The 17,479-nt window shown below is 42.6% G+C and overlaps 1 protein-coding gene across 1 annotated transcript in view; it reads left to right on the top strand.

The window, feature by feature from the left end:
• The window catches only part of LOC110082029 (neural-cadherin), a 146,162-nt gene extending 134,100 nt beyond the window's left edge, over positions 1-12,062 (top strand). Inside the window, exons 31-33 of the mRNA XM_072980430.2 lie at positions 1,893-2,137; positions 7,958-8,112; positions 11,057-12,062. Of these exons, the coding sequence (XP_072836531.2) occupies positions 1,893-2,137; positions 7,958-8,112; positions 11,057-11,476 (820 nt within the window). The 3' untranslated portion in view covers positions 11,477-12,062. The remainder of the gene's footprint in view (positions 1-1,892; positions 2,138-7,957; positions 8,113-11,056) is intronic.
• The last annotated feature ends 5,417 nt before the right edge of the window (positions 12,063-17,479 follow it).

The raw sequence follows: 17,479 nt of genomic DNA, 5'->3' as shown, positions 1-17,479 counted from the left end.
TCACTGTAACCTTACTTTTCTTTCCCAATCTTATTTACATATCAGATCCAAGAGGGGGGTGGCATTTCCTCCAGGATAGAAGGTTCTCACAGTCGCCTAGTCACAACAATAAATATTTAAAGGACCCACAATGCTTTGAAGTAAATAGGATTTGATATAACTATTTAAAATAGTCACGGGAGCGAGACTTTTATCTTAGATTGATCTCCTTTCATGATGAGGTAGTTTTCTCCCCCTTCTCCCTTTTTCTTCTCTCTCCTCCTTCCGATCCAAGCTCAGGACGGTGGTGTCACTTCTACTGACAGTAAGATTTTTTTAAATGTAAGTCCATTTCACTGACTCTTTATATCTACAGTGGTGGCCCGCATGACAATGATAATCCATTCCATTGAAATAGCTGTTTAGCGAAATCATCATCATGCAAAAACCATTTCCCCACTGGAATGCATTGAAACCCGTTTAATGCGTTCCAATGGGGAAAATATCTCGTTGTTTTCCGAAGATTGCCCACAGGGCAGCCATTTTGCGAAGCACTGATCAGCTGCAAGAATGTCTGTCCTGCGAAGCATGGGTCTGGAAAACGCAGGAAAGCCATTTTGCGAAGCCGCCAATCAGCTGTAAAAATCGTTGTCTTGCAAATAAACGGTCCGCGAAGCATGGACCAAAACATAGTCAAGCAAAAATCGCCCATTGGAATGACTGTTTTGCGAATCGCTATAGCGATCACAAAAAGTCGTCGTTATGTGGATTTGTCATTTAGCAGGGTTGTTGTCTAGCGAGGTACCACTGTATCTCTTTTCTGTGTAGTTATTTGGGTCCATGGAGATTTTCCTTACATGAACAAATACTTTAACTTACTCAGAGTCTCTGGTTGAGATATTTCCAACATCCTTTTGTGCTCTCTCACTCTCTGCTATGGGTGTTCCTAGCTCTTTGCCAAGATAGCTTCCTCCTTGGTCCATGTACTCAGATGGGACTTCAGAGGGGGAAGCAACCTTCACCAGGAGCTTGCCTGAAACCTGACTGGTTCTCGCCACAATGAAATCCTGCCTTGTGGAGGGAATTATTTTGGAAAGGAGATGTGTAAAAGTTCTCTTGCACAAGAGAGACATGTTGGAAAACCCATGGTGTATTTTAGACATCTCTCCACCTTATGTTCCCCCATTAAACAATGAAACCAAGCCCTATGAAGAAAGACTGAAATAACTGGGCATGTTTAGCCTTGAGAAAAGAAGACGGAGGAGAGATGTGATATCACTTTTCAAATACTTTAAAGGTAGTCAAACAGAGGAGGGGCAGGTTCTGTTCTTGATCATCCCAGAGTGCCAGACTCTGATAATTGGCTTAAGTTACAGAATGCCAGATTTTAGTTGAATAGCAGGAAAAACTTATTAACTGTTTGAACAGTACAACAACAGAATCAATTACCTTGGGAGGAGGTGAGTGCTCCAAAACTGTAGGCATTCAAGAAAACATTGGAGAACCATCTGTCAGATCTGCTTTGATTTGAATTCCTGCATTGAGCAGGGGGTTGGGTTTGATGGCATTGTAGGCCCTTTCCAACTTCATTATTCTATGATTTTATTAATATCCCATACCTAAGGTATCTGTGATGGGGCTTTCTTTTAACTTTGGGAATACTTCTGTTGCCTGTTGGGTCTTAGAGCAGGTCGATAGAAATGTAATGTTAGTTGCAAAAGAAATGGAGGGAGAAACAAACAAATATTGATATGTTTCAGCCTTTGGTCATCTGTGAGCAAACTGCATTGTAATGAAAATGGTTCTTGATTAATCTAATGGAGGTATAAAACCAGACTTGTGCCCCAAGAGTTTTGCATGAGACAGCCGTGAGGTTAATGCCCAGTTATGTGATCTGCCTTTGTCTCTTTCAGTTGCCCTCCAGGACACATGTTGGTGGAGAATGCCACAGGACGACACTGCATTTATACTGCATGTGCTCAGAGACCTTGTAACTATGGCACATGCATCTCTCAGTCTGCAAGCAAATTCCGATGTCACTGTCCAGATGGCTACTCTGGCCGTAACTGTGAAATCACACTAGCAATCTTCCACAAAGATGCCGGATTGAGTTTCAGCTCCATGTTTGCTATCTGCATTTGCTTTCTGGCCCTTCTAGGTAGCTATGGCAACTATATACTGTATTATCTTTGGTGATGAACCGTGGCTATCCTCCATTTTGTCTTGGATATTTCTCACGTCATCCTGTTATGAAGACTGCCACTGGATTATGCCTTCAGTACTTTGGTCTTCATTTCATCAGTCAGGACATTTTGATCCACCTCTCATTCTGACCCATCTGCATTTGAACCGTTCATTTCACTTTCTTTTTCCATTTGCTGTAATTCTGAGTTACTTTGTTAAGAATCATTTCAGAAGGGATGGCCTGGGTTGTAGTAGAAAGAGGGAAATGATAGTTCAAAAAGACACCTATCAGATCAAGGATCAATCCAGTTCAAGGATCAATCCTGGCTCCCGTATTGGTTACATAGGTGCTACTGGAAAGCCCCAATGCTAGGGCATGAAGGCAGTAATCCCTCCACCCCTGAACACAAGCTGGTATTGAGTGGTAGAACTGTCTCTGAACCTTAGTATTCCATTCAGCTGCCACAGAAGATAGTTAACTGGTAGATTTATCCTTCATAAATATGCCCAGTCTCTCTTTAAAGTTGTCTTCACCAAGTGGCTCAGTGAAATGTGTTGTGCAAGTAGCAAGTTCATCATCTATCAGACTTCTACGCCCGTATCAGATAGTTTTGGAGACAGATGACATCCTTGCCGTCTGTTCCGAGACCATTTATAATGAGTTCAAATGTTGCTGTTATTTATTATTATATCACACTTTTTAAAATTTCCAAAGTGGATTTCATTCTTGTTTGTCCTCATTGTAACCCTGTGACATCGATTATGTTGTACCTGTTCTACACAAGCAGAAACAAAGAGAACCATAATCTATGGCAGAGGTGAAACCGAGCCGAAGATAAGGAGTACAGCAACTCTGTTATTGAAGGGGTTATGAGATGTATTAAGTGAATTTGTATCTTGTAGACTGTTAGATCTTCACCAGAGATTGATTGGTTCATAGATTCCTTCCTCGTCCCCCAACCCTTGAAGAAATTCCACGTAGAGTCACAAGTTGGTGCTACATAATAGCATCTTTCTGTTGCAAAGAAAACTCATTTTTATTCTTTCTGCACCTTTCGCTGGGCTGTTTTGAAGTCACCCCTAAATGTAATCTTGGAGCAAGTTGGAAGATAAATTGCTTCCTCTTTCGGTATGCTGTGGCTTAGTTTAGTCCTATTCTGGTGTTCATGCAATGAAGGAAAATGGGGAAGAGCGTGTCAGCTCCATCTCTGTCAGCCTTCTTCCCAGTTTCCATCAGTCGGAGGCAAATATCCATAAAGGGGACGACTGTGATTTTAAGACCATGGAAAGTTAGGATTCTAAATTGCAGAGATATAGCAGGAATTTAGAAGCCTGTCTGCTGCAGATATGTCTCCAAGTCACAGAAGGGTTCTGTGAAGATACTCAGTGTTTGTGACTGCACGAATAGTACGAATGTGTCAAGAGAGCTTGTACTTCTGCATGTTTGAATTTATATTGCGTGAATATGTTTGCCATGCAAACATGGAATAATAAATTTTTGTAATTAGGTAAAAATTACTTTTCAGAATTGTGGATCCTTTCCTGTTAAAGTAAACAGAGTTTGAAAAACAATGGAGGTTTCTGGTCAAAATGATTAGGTGTTGATATTTGTGTGAGATCGGATTGTTCTGTGGTCAGATACAAAAAGAACAAACCCCATGTGTTTCTGAGTGCAACTACAGCTTGGAAAGTGTCCTTTTTTGGACCTACAGCTTGTAAAATCTGCATGTCTTAGTCCAAGATGATAAAGTTTCTGAGCTCTGAGCTTATCTTTGCTTATCGTAAGGGTAGAAGAGGGGTGCTTGGAACAGCGGAAAGCAATGCTTACAGCTGCTCAAAGTTTTGTGTGCAGGTTGCCTCTTTTTTTTTGAGACAGCTTGTTATTGTACGTTTTTGTAGAGTACAGTGCACATTCAAGTTAGCTGCTAATTCTGGGCTGCTTTCTGACAGGCAGGAGCAGAAGAGCCGCTCCTCTGAGAACTGGACCTTCACAGTTTAAAAAGGAAAGCATCTTCAGAGGCACAGAGAAATATTTAGCACTCACTTTCTCTTTTCCAAAGAGGTTTCAGTTGAAAATAGCCCCTGTTGTGTTAGAATAGGGAAAGGGAAGCCCTCAGGGGCACAGCGTCGTCATCCCAGGGTTCTCCAAGCTATCTCAGGTTCACCGGTGGAGATGTGGCCCCGTCTAAAAGGCACTTGTGACTTGTGATTTTAGTACTTTTCATTGACATTGCGGTTATGAGTGGGGAGAATGTATCACATTGGTTATACCAAACTAACAATGAATATGACTTACAGCAGTGGTCCTCAATCTTGGGCCTCCAGATGTTCTTGGACTACAACTCCCAGAAGCTTTCACCACCACCTCTGCTGGCCAGGATTTCTGGGAGTTGAAGTCCAAGAACATCTGGAGGCCCAAGGTTGGGGACCACTGACTTACAGTATTGTGGAAGATACGTTGCTTGCACGGTTGTATACAAAGAACTGAATGCTCCTCAGAAATATTTTTAGGAAAGGAGGAGCCATATAGTCATACCAGCAGGATGTAGTTTAAAAATACTGGGCATTTCCATTTCTGTCTTGCCACCTGGGCCTCATTAATATGCAAAGGGTCACAACTTTCAACATATTTCATTTGGAGTTTTCACTGGAGACGTTAATAGGATTTATTTATTTATTTATTTATTTAATTAGTATGCCGCCCACTCTGCCCAGAGGTCTCTGGGCGGATTTAACCTTCCTTTCTTTAACTATGCCTGCTGCATTAAGTTTAGGAGAGTGCAATCCTCACCCAGGATTAAATGCCCATTGGACTAAGTGCGGCTGAATTCTGTCAGACTTACTTCTGAGTAAACATGGATAGAATTCTGCAGCACACGATTGCAGCCTTCAAGGGGCTGTATCAGGCATTCGTATGAATCACAGCCGATGAAAAGGCAACACATCCCTTCGTTTTGAATAATCGTTTTTTGGAAACGTTTTGGAGAGATAACTTCCTGCTCATTTCAGTGATAATGATGAGGCTTTCCCAGAAAGAATTGTGAGTCAGGATATATAACTTTTTAAAAAAGGGTTCAGAAGCAAGCTAGATCAGATAGCAGTCATTCAATTAGCAGTTGCATGAACAGTGACTCTGAAGCAAACAGCAGGCGTGGAAGACCCGATCTAATTCGGGGCTTCGGCTCAGCTACTTGATGTTCATTTTCTCCGCTCCAGTCCCTACCCAGGTTGGGTCCCATGCCTCCTATTTGTATTGAGAGAAAAGCTTCAATTGGTATGGTGGGGATTGTTCCGCCAGACTCCCGAAGCAGAAAGGCAGACGCACATCTCACCCCTGACTGGTGGAGGTAGGACTGTTAACATACCTCACACCTCCTGTGAAGACAAGGTCCCTGTGGTTTACACAAAAACATTTGTGTAAATGCTGTTTATGCGAATGGCATGTGATCTGGGTTGGCCCTGAGAGAGAGAGAGAGAGAGAGAGAGAGAGAGCATAATCCCGTAAACTTCCATCAGTCTTGTTTACTGTGGGAGATGCTGGATTTTTGTAGCTGTGGAAATACCAGTTCAAACATATTACAGAAGTAATTAAGAAAAAACAAATAAACCCTGTGCCTGAATTATTTTTCTAATAAAATGTTTAATGCAAGACCTGCCTTCTCTTCTTTCATGTCACAGTCATCGCTTCTGGGTTTGTTTTTTTCCTTGCTTGTTCATCAGGATGGTTGTTCTTTGGTGTAAAGAGTTTAACAGCCACGGCACGTGGGCTCATTGCACTAAGGAGATTTACATTAAGTGTTGACTTACCATGCAACATTGATTCATTTGGTCTACTCTAGCGGAGACTAACAATGGGATTTAGACTATGTTATTCTATTGTCTTTTTTGTTTTACATAAAACGCAGCAGAGAGATACAGGATATTTGCTGAGCGACTGCATGGTCACAACCTTTGACCTTTGTGACTCATTACAGATTAGATCTCAGAACCCAGAGGGACTGCTTCCTTTGGCCAGACTGTTTTATCCTGTTTTGGCTTAACTCCCGCCTCCAAGCTTTAGCCTGCCAGTCTCCCCATTTGTGTGCATACATGAGCACCATGAAAAAGATATGGTTACCCACCATAACTATGTTTCTTTGAGTGGTGGTCCATGTAGCCACACAACCGCCCACCTGCCCTCTCTTTTGTCCCTCTATCTTGCGAAGGACAACTGGGACTGAGGAGAGTGAGGCCACACTTGTGCGATACAGGCAAAGATACTTTCACTTTTGAGGCTCTGGAACTTTCCGAACCAGCGTTCATGCAGGTGCAAACCCAATTTTTGTGGATCTTTTGAGCTCATCACTCAAAGACCCATAGTTACATTGAGTAATCATATATTTTAGGTTTCCACAATATTTTGCAGCCTTTCAGTAGTCAGTTGTTTGGCTGTAGGATTGTGACCTTAATTAACTAAAGAGGTGTCCGTAATTAGGGTGCCGAATATTTACTTTTATTTGTAGGTGAATAGCTTGACCAGAATCCTATTGTAGAAAATGTGGAGCAGGCAAGCAATTGCATAAGCCTCCTCCCACAGGCTCCAGGTTGTGCAACCACTCTCTCAAGCGGTGTGAGAATAGGCGTGTAACAAGACAACTGCTGAAATAGGGAAGATACTCATACAATTGCTGTTCCACTCTGCATTTCTGTAGCAGGATATTGGCTCTAGTCTATTGCTTGTTCTCCTACCTGCCAACCTTGAAACAAGCTGACAAAGAGATATTTGAGAAACAGGCTAAAAATGGGGAAATCAATTGTGTTTTGTTTGATGGGTTGTGGGGCAATCGATGGCTTAAACGCCAGACCATGGGTAATACAAACCATAGATTAGTGTGGCAGCAGACAGTGATTCAGAAGCATAGTTGACTCATGTTCTTGAAAGTAAAGGAAGATGATGGATGATGGCTGTTGCCAATATGTCAAGTACTATTTGCTTTTTTCAAAGTGTGTGTTAAGACATGGGTTTTATGGAGGGGCTCTGATGCTACCCTCCCCATTTGTTTTGTTCTACCGTTTGTGTAGCACTTTTAGATGCTAAACTGTTTTGCCATCTTCATTCCATCCATCTCTTATGACATACACATGAGGCTTTCCCCCATTTTACCCAGGAGAGATGGTGTATGGGTTGACAGGTCCAGGCGTCTCTGGTAAGTCTCCAATTAGCTGACTTTTCTTTAAATCCAAAACAGTTGTTATCCTGTTAGATAGGCTACCTACATATATTTCACTTAATCGCTGTGGATTTCACAAAAATCTCTTTCAGGTTTCTATGAAATCCAAGGCATACTAGGAGTGCAACCTAAATGTGGGGACTCTGGATATGTCTCACCTTCTAACTGGTTTGCTGTTATCAATATCAATAGCGCATGTTGTTGCTAAGAGGAGTCACACTTATTGGACTGTGTGCTTAGAGGTCTGAATCTCTATGCAGATGAACTGGCAGAATCCCAGAGGGTCTTGTACAATGACTGAAACACTTCTGATTTGAGAGTCTATTAGCATGAGGGAAGGAGTACTATTGGAAAATGGCAGAACCTGCTTACTTGGGCATGATTTATTTCATTGCGCCCTCCACATAAATCGCATCCATATCTTTCTGAGGTGACATGGCAGGTAGACTTCAGCATTGTTTTCACAGCGGGGCAGTATTCCAAAACAGAAGGCCTGCCATTAGGTTATGCACTACATTTTAGTTGTGGCTTTTGGAACCTGTTCCTAAATATCACTCCCTGCTTTTCTCCAACCTTTTCTCCAGTTCTGTTCAGTGGCCTTTTCTTGTGGACTCGGTGGAAGAGCCACAAAAGTAAAAACAATCGAGTCTACCATGTCACCACATGCCATGACGACTTGGAGGACATCCGAGAGAACATCCTCAACTATAACGAGGAAGGGGGAGGGGAACAAGATCAAGTAAGACCTCTTTTGATGGACCTTTGGGGTGGGTGAGGTGGGCTAGCCTCAGAGAAAAATACGTTCTGCTTTTTTACTTGCTTTGAAAATATCTTCATAGTTCTTCAATGTTGCATGGAATGGGCAAAGTGTGGTTCCCCAGATGTGGTTGGACTGTAACTCCACTCAGCTCTCAACAGGATATCCAATGGTGAAAAATTCGGGGGGTTGCAATCAAGCATCTGTCCATTCTGCTCAACAGTAAAAAGGGAGATGTGTCCATAAACACTCAGCACAACTAACCTTTATGTGAAAGGTGGCCACTAATGATCCTTCCTGAGTGCCATTTTTGACAGAACGTTTTGTGTACATTTAATAAATAAGTAAATAAATAATGAAAGAGAAGGTTTAGAACATCAAAAATAATTAGTTCAGACCTGCATTCTCTCAAAGGGTCAAACAAGACAATACAGTTAATGTATCATTAGAAGAAGCACTCTCTCCTTCATAACTGAAGGACTGCTTTTTGAAAGAAAATTCCTCACCTCACGTATTACAAATTTGTACAGTTTCATTTTGCCATTGGGAGGAAAATTTGAATTTCACTTCCAAGTCTGATTGCTCAGCTGGTGAGCTTTGAAGGAACTACATGCCTGGAGGAAACCGATGTATAATGGTGAGAAATAAGCATTTCCTACTATGTGTAATTTGACCCAAAGTTGCCTACACACACACACACAAAAGAATGATAATACGATAAATATCAAAGAGAATTGTGGAGAAAACCTTTTGCATTATTTTGAGAAGCCTTATCTGTCTGAAATCTCAGTTAAAAGCAGCAGCAAAGAGGAGGGTCTTCAAAGCTCGCCTAACAGCCTGTGCTGAAGGGTCAAAAGAATTTATTTGGAAGGAAATTGCAGACTTAATACATGTACTAAAAATGTGACAACTGTAGATGACAGGCAGCATTTGGTCAAGTGGGAGCGGGAGCCCTCATTTCACATATCCAGAAGACAAACGCCTTTTCTTCTAGAAAACAGGTATTGTCTGGAAGCAAGAAAATCTATTGTTCTTAGGTGCCTGGTAGGATTTTTGAGATACACGAGATGTTCATGAGTTTCCATGACAAAGTGTGATATTGGAACCTGGGTCTCCTGAGTTTTAGTCCAGTGAGCTGTCCGCTACATCACACTGGCTCTCAAATCGACTGCCTTATTGTAAAAATTCAATCATAATAAACGAGCCGCTAACATACTGTTGCCTTGGCCTCATGCTGCCTAATGAGAAAGCTGGCCCTGCTGTTTAGCAACACGAATGTTAGAAGAACTAAAGGAACTATATACAGACCTAATCTCTATACCAGCTCCAATTAAACACCAAGTATTTCCTACTTGTTCTCTGAATTTTCCATGAACGCATTTTAAACACTTAGGGTATTTATCATCAAGGTGGCACGCAGAGAGCTAAGTATAGCAATCCTATTAGTAGTTAATAAGATTAGCTCCCTCTCTCAATTGTTGGGAGGGACGAAATAGGTTTACCCACACATGTCTTGAAGAAATCTCCGTTGTTTGGATGTCAGGCACTCCATGTCTCACTCCTTCTTATACTGGCAAAATGAGCCCCAGTGATTGAAAGAAAAACTGCGGCTCCTTTTGCTGCCTGGCAGCGGCAAGCGAGGCAGGGGCCCAATTCAGCAGCCAGGCCCCAGGTGAGAGGCAGAGCAGTGACAGAAAACTCTTCTCAGTTCAAGAGCCATTTGCACTAATGAGGTCTGCTCAACAGCAACTGCTCAGGAGCAGAACCTGGAAATGTTCCTTCCTTGAATTGCCTTTTGAAAAAAAGAAATTGTTTCCATACAGACAAGAGATCGGACACCATGTGGCCCCAACACCACGCCTGAATTTGGAAGCTAAAGTCTGGGTTTGGTTAGCACTTGGAGGGAAACCTACAAGGCATAGCAGGGATTTTTTACTGGATACGGACTGTAGCTCGGTTGTAGCACATAACCCCTAATTCTGTCCCCACTTCGATCTACTAAAGAATCCTGCCTGAAGCCCTGGAGAGCCACTCCTTGTTGGAGATGGCTGTATGGGCCAAGATCAGCCGATGGCCTAAGGCAGCTTCATATTCCTAACCTAGACTTTGCTCGTAGCTTCCATAGCAGGTAGCTTAGCTATCAGCTGAAGCCCATCGCATGAAATGGCCTTCACTACCCATCTCCCAATGCCTTGGCCCCATGAAACTCTGAAGCCAGGCATAATTATAATAATAGGCAGGCCTTCCTCTCCAATTAATTCCTGGCCTTCCTTCATTTTTCTCTTTATTTGATTTATTTTGTATTTTTCCCATCTTGCAAAATTATTTAATTAATTGTTATAAATCTCTCTTAAACTTGTTATGTTTTTATGTTGTAAGCCGCCTAGAATGGTCAAAATGACTAGATAGGTGGGGTATAAATACAACAAACAAACAAACAAACAGGTCAAAATGCAGCTATATTTTAGAGACCAGCAGATGGTAATTAAGAAAATGCCCAAACTCCTCCTGGCTGTACAGGGGGAGTGGGCAAACAGAATACAGACCATGGTAAATAAGAGAGGTTGGTGTCACCTCTTTAACACGTGGTTAGGTTGATGCAGAAAGATAGCCAAAACTGAAGATATGGCAAAAGGAGTGGAGGATCAATATATGTTTATCTGGTCAAAAAAGCAAAAGGATTGCACTTTGCACGATTCCTTGCTAGTTTTACCACTAGCCATGCTGGCTAGGGGATTCTGGAAGATGCACTCCAAAAAGTAACATTTTCAGGCTCTGTTTGTGACAGTTTTCATCTACGGTTGGAGAATGAAACCAATGTTGATGGCAAGTTTTGTTTGTCTGTTTGTTTTTACCCCGACTTTCTCCTTAGAAGGCCTTAAAGGTTTTCCAGATTCCTCCTTAACATATCAATTTCATCTTGCAGGATGCATACAACATGGCAGAGCTTCAGGTATCCCTTCAAACCAGCCCAGCTTACTCTCTCTACAAGAAGAAAGGGAAACAGACCGAGCCACACAGTCCCTTGAACAATGAGTTCCAGGTCAGTCCAAAGGAACAGCTGGAACCTCTCTCGGCAGGAAGGGGCTCCTCCTTTTCAAGTACTGATTTTGAATGCTACCTGTCAGGTGTGGTGAGAAGTATGGACCAGCAGCACCATGCTTTACCATGTGATTCATTGCAAGTGTTTTATACAGAAGGAGAATGTTCAGAAGCTAGCAGTCTAAGCTCCCTTGGTTCCTCTGGATGGAACGAAGACACAGTGTATGGAGATATAAGAGAATGGGGGCCAAAGTTTGAAAAACTCAGTGAACTCTACTCCCACGTGGAGACTGAAGAGTTGTAGAACATTCAACCTTTGTGTAATGCTGGAAGGACCCTTAAACGTTTTGCAAAGATACCAGTAATGCATTCTTGATAAAAAAAAATTCATCCTGAGAAATTTGAAAAGACTTGATCTACAAAGGACTTCAAATTTTGGTCCAGAAAAGCAGCCAATTTGTCTCTCTCTCTGCGTGTTTTCTGGGAGATGTGAGAATTGAAAACTGGGATGCTTGGACAGCTAATTTCGGAAGGCTGGGGAAAAAGGGGGAAGAATGGGAATGAAGTCAATCAAATAATCATTGCAGGATTACACAAGTGCATTATTTGCTCGAAGAAGCTTTTCCACAGGATGCTTTCTGTCTGTAAACATGGATGCAAAAGAGAAACTCAATTTGCCAGGTCTCAGAACTATGAGGTCTGGCTCCTGCCCAGCTCCTACAATAAGTTGGAAGATTGGTTTTGTATATATTTTTCCACTTAGTATCTTGACTTGGAACTAAACTTTTTCTTGAAATTAGACCATGCTATGAATTTTCTGATATTGGCACCTTCCACTTTTGTGGTGGGCGATGTTATTGGGTTTTAATACTCACAGTAACCTGTGGCTATCTCTTGGTTAAATTTGTGTGTGCCCTTCCCCAAAATGGGAGGGAAGCGTAGGCTTGCATACGGGGAGGGGGTGCTAGCCACTCCAATTGGCTTCTGGCCATGGTGACATAACTCTAAAGCTGTTGTTTTTTCCACAATCATCCTGGATGAGCTTTACTCCTACGAGTTGCTTTTTCATGTGCAATTCAAAGACAATGAGTTAAGATTATCCCCTGTATAGATCTATTGTTTGACAGGAGGTTGAATGTTTGGCAGATCTGGTACAGTGGGGTCTTGACTTAAGAACGGCTTGAGTTAAGAACATTTTGACTTAAGAACCGCTCTCATAGGAAAATATTGACTTGACTTAAGTACTTAGATTTGAGTTAAGAACTGAAAAAAAACCACGTGGGAGGCAGGGAAAGTGCAAAATGTGAACTTTCAGTTAACTGTTGGCCAGTGAAAAGGGTGCCTGTCTGCTTCCTCACTCCTCCCAGCGTTTAGAGAGTGGATTGGGAGACAGTCTTCAGACTGCCTGGTACTGTCCTGCCTGGACTGTCTTTTCCCTGCCTTCCCTGAACCTTTCTTGACCTAAGAAAAAAAGAAACAAAATATCCCCCTCTAGTGGTCGAAGGCAGAATAGCAGCTTCCCATTAGTTTCTATGGACGGAAAAGAGCAGATACGGTCAAATGGTTTTCAATGCATTCCTATGGGAAATGCAGATTTGACTTGAGAACTTTTTGACTTGAGAACCGCCTTCCAATACGGATTAAGTTCTCAAGTCAAGACCCCACTGTACTAGACAACATGAAACCATCTGAGGGCTTGTGCTGAAGTGATTTTTGAGTTGTTTGATCCATTGTCTCTCTTGATTTTTCCTTGCAATGGGCACATTTTTCTCTCCCTCCACAACGGCTACACAAACTCCTTAATAATGCTCATTGACTGACTAGTAGAGATGTATTAGTTGAGTGAAGCCTGTAAAGGTTTACTGTCAACAAGGGCATTTCCCTGTAATCCACAACATCCCAAGAACAAACTTCCAAAAAATTCTTCAGTGCATGAGGCGCAGTCAGATGGCAACAATGGTTTGTATGACCTAAGATGGCAGGTTGGATCATTGTTTTTGAATGCTCCCTAATATGCTAAAAGAAACTAAACCAACATCAGTACATCTCCAGATGTCCTGGAGCTACGTACATGGGGAAACATTTAAATCTGAAACTCATCTATGTCTGAAGTAGTGCAGTCCTTTCGACCACCTGGTTATAGAACACTTGTAGAATAGATCTTTGTTTAGAACAGTGGTTCCCAAACTTTTTCAAGTTGCGACTCCCTTTTATCATAGCTACTTTCTTTGACTGCGACACCTACCACCACCATGTTTGCCATATATAAAAGGGATTCTTGGGGAACCTGCTTATAATATAAGCAAGTTATATAGATAAAAGTGAGCATAGAACTGCTGGATAGCTCAGTGGTTTAGGCATCTGGCTGTGGAGCCAAAGGTTGGGAGTTTGGTTCCCCAGTGGGCCTCCTCAACAGGGGCTGGACTTGATGATCCATAGGGTCCCTTCCAGCTCTTCAGTTCTAAGATTATAGGGACGTGGTGGTGCTGTGGGCTAAACCGCAGAAGCCTGTGCTGCAGGGTCAGAAGACCAGCAGTCATAAGATCGAATCCATGCGACGGAGTGAGCGCCCGTTGCTTGTCCCAGCTCCCGCCAACCTAGCGGTTCGAAAGCATGCAAATACGAGTAGATAAATAGGGACCACCTTGGTGGGAAGGTAAACAGCGTTCCGTGTCTAAGTCGCACTGGCCATGTGACCACGGAAGATTGTCTTCGGACAAACCGCTGGCTCTATGGCTTGGAAACGGGGATGAGCACCACCCCCTAGAGTCGAACACGACTGGACAAAAATTTTCAAGGGGAACCTTTACCTATATATATAAAACATCTGTCAAATTGGTACTAACTGAGCAAGAAAAAACTAACTTACCCACAAAAGTGCCTTGGAGACAAAAACGTTGAGCCCTCCTAGGGGTGGGAAGGAAAGAGAGCTGTTGATTGGTAGCTTAAGAACAATAAACAAACAAGTTAGGTTTCCAAACATGGCATGCTAGGTTGCTATATATTTCAACAAGTTTTGTCAAAACTTGCCCAAACTTTTCACCCTAAAAGGAGCTGTCACGACTCCACATGGCCCCTGATCCATTTCACCAACCCAAGCGCTCACGCCACGTGCCCCTCAGCTGCCACCAGTTGATTTCATCAACAGTACCTATTATTTATTTATTTATTTTATTTACAATATTTTTTTTTAGCCGCACCATTGCTTATTAATATATGTCCAGACCATGTGTCATTTTAAAAGAACCAAATAGAATTTTTTTATTGATACATGTGTTGACAAAACAAGCAATGTTGTTAATTCTTAAACATTCTTCATCCACCCTCAAACACCTCTCCCGCCCAAACCACAAAACTCTCAGCTTTCTCTCTAATTCCCCATCTGAAAACCCTATCTGTGTCTATCTGTACTCCTCATCCTCATCCTCCTGCTGAGTCTCTTATACCTCATGACTCCACCCCTCCAGCACTCCCATTGGTCTAGGCAAATAGCATATGAATAATCATGACCTGGGTGAATGCTGGAGGAGCTTTCTGCACATCTCTAAGCTGAAAATTATGTTTCATGTTTGTCATGAAGTCATTTTGAAGACAAAATGGGCTGTTCTTAAGGCATCATGGGTGATGTTTGCTCTGTCACAGAGTAGTTAACACTGCCATTGGTTGTAAATTGTGCTGGAATAGGAATTCACTGCCTAGAGGAATAGATGTTTTTTGAAAGCCATATGGGAGAAGATCTCTTGCTAGAAGAAATTGTGGTGTGACTTGATTTGCCATCCATCTTTCTGTCCTTAAAGCGGGAGGGGAATCACTTTCTTTGACCAGATCAAATGGCAGTCTTGACTTATTTTTTACTAAACCACTAATATCTTAAGCAAAGTAGGCCATTCATTGCAGTGTGCTTCAATCTTCTTATCGCGTGCCTGCATTTCTGCTTAGCTGTTTTGAAGAAATGCTATGCAGGAAGTCACTGCAGACTTAAAATCTAAAGTTAGTTTTCATTTTGCTGATGTTTCCAACATGAACTTAGCCTGTTCCCATGGCTTTGCAGGAAGGAAATCATGAGTTATGAATACTCCTTAGATTATTCATAATTTTTCCATGACAAGTGAAGCGTAGGACAGATAAATCTTTATGAGAAAAATCTGAGACGAGGGACTAGAAAATGGAAGATCATCCTCACACAAGGGAGAGAATGAACAAGTGGACTGAGATAATGGATATTGAGATGTCCTTGGCAGCTCACCATGTAATGTTTTCAAAAGTTCCTAAGCTTATTTTTTCAACAGTTTGATAGAGAAGCAGAAATACTCCCATTTCCTTATGGGACGTTTCTGACTTTTTTACGGGGAGGGTTGTCACTTGCTACTGTAGTCGATGAGACATTTTCCAGAATTTAACTCCAAGACCATACAAAATTGAGAGGCATCTTGAAGGTCATCTGGTAGAAATCTAGTCCTCATGGAAGGCTGGAACTACTGCCTCCTGACTAGGGTTGCCAGACCTCTGGCAAAAGGGGGACATGTCCTACTTTTCAGGATCATGTCCTCTGTCCGGCAGGCAAAACTAAAAAACTTCAAAATGTCCGGCTTTTGTATCTTCGGCTTGTGGATGGCTGTTTCGGCCTGGGAGCTGAATAAGGCAGGAAGGAGCGAGAGAGATGGATGGATGGATGGAAACGGACAGGAGTGAAGTGAGTGTGCACTGGCTTGCCTACAGGAGGGGAGGCTGTTCTGGGGTTTGGGGTGGTGGTGGTGGTTCAAAGCCAGGGAAATAGGGGCCGGTCCGGTCCCTCCTTCCTCCTAAAGCCGGGGAACAGGAGGAACTTTTATCCCCCCCTTCTGCCCTGACCCCCCCCAACCCTGGGGCATGTGCAGAGTGTGTTTCCAGGTCCAGGAGCATATGCAGAGTTATCCCCTATGCTTGTGGGAGCTGGAACACACACACACACACACACACACACACACACACACACACACACACACACACACACACACACACAAAAGCGGATTTCTCTCAGCTTGAGAAATTGCAAAGGGTGGAGAAAATGGCTTTGTGTGTGTTTGTGTGTGTGTTTGTCTGTGTCTGTGTCTGCAAATCCATTTTCTCCACCCTTTGCATTTCTCAAGCTGAGAGAAATCCACGCCTTCTGTTTTTTTTCCTGGTTTTTATAAAGTGTTTCAAATCTGTCACACGAATTTTGAAACTTTTCATTTCACTTTATTATGCTTTTATTAAAATTAAAAAATAAATAAATAAAACAAGGGGGATGGGTCTCCATTAAAGGAAAGAATAGATTGGCTCCATTTGTCCTGGGAGCCCTAATTCCAAAAGCGACATGCCCCCCCACCCCACCCCGTGCACAGAGCCCCCCCCCCAATATGTCCTCCTTTGTCCTCCTTTTTGGCTTCCTATGTCCTCCTTTTCGTACACATGTATCTGGTAACCCTACTCCTGACAGGCACTGTGTAAATCCTTCCAGTGAAGGAAAGCCCAGCTCTCCCAAAGCAAGCTCCCCCATGGCAGAAAAATTCTTGGTCTACTGTAGGCTGCTATTTCCCATTTTGGAATAAGAGAAAGGTTAGGTTTTTTTAAAATCAAGATATATCCATGAAAGCAATGGAGGAAACAGATTTTAGGCATCCCTGCCCCACTACAACTTGCTTCAAAACAATTTTTATGTATCTTTCTAGAAGTTGCAGGGCAAGGGTGTTCTTAAAAATGGGTGTGAGCAACTTTGGTAGGAGGGGGTGAGGAGGGAAACCTCTTTTCCCCAGCACAGCTTATGGGCTGCATCAGGCCTAGAAGCAGCCAGAAGCAGCTGGCATTTGGGAACTAAAAAAACCGAGACTTGGCCTGGATAATTTTCAGCTGCTTCCCCATCCCCCTGCCATGCACAAAACGGCTGCTCTTAGACACAACCCTTCCCATTTAGGTATCCTTCAGTCTCGAAAGACTATGGTAACGTGCTCTGTATGAAGGCCCTCCACACCCGTTCAAGAGCAGGAAAAATATCACAATCATTTTTTTCGGAGGGGAGTGTGGTGTTTGGGTTTTGTTGTTGCTGTTGTTGTTGTTGAGTCCTGGAAAGCATCAAAAGCAGCCCTGGAGGTTACATGCCGTCTGTGGGCCGCATTTTAACCCCCCTGTTTTAAACATATTACTGTTTCCTTTACAAGCAAACAGTTTTGTTTTGCTACTGGTCTAGAAAGGGTATGGTACTGGAAATATCCTTGAAAGATTAGGTCATTCAGCTGAGTGCCCAGACAGTCTTGCGTTTACCTGAGTTGGTCGCGTGCTTACTGGA

This window comes from Pogona vitticeps, chromosome 10 (assembly GCF_051106095.1).
Source record: "Pogona vitticeps strain Pit_001003342236 chromosome 10, PviZW2.1, whole genome shotgun sequence".
Classification (NCBI taxonomy): Eukaryota; Metazoa; Chordata; class Lepidosauria; order Squamata; family Agamidae; genus Pogona; species Pogona vitticeps.
This window is presented reverse-complemented; position numbering and strand designations above follow the sequence as displayed.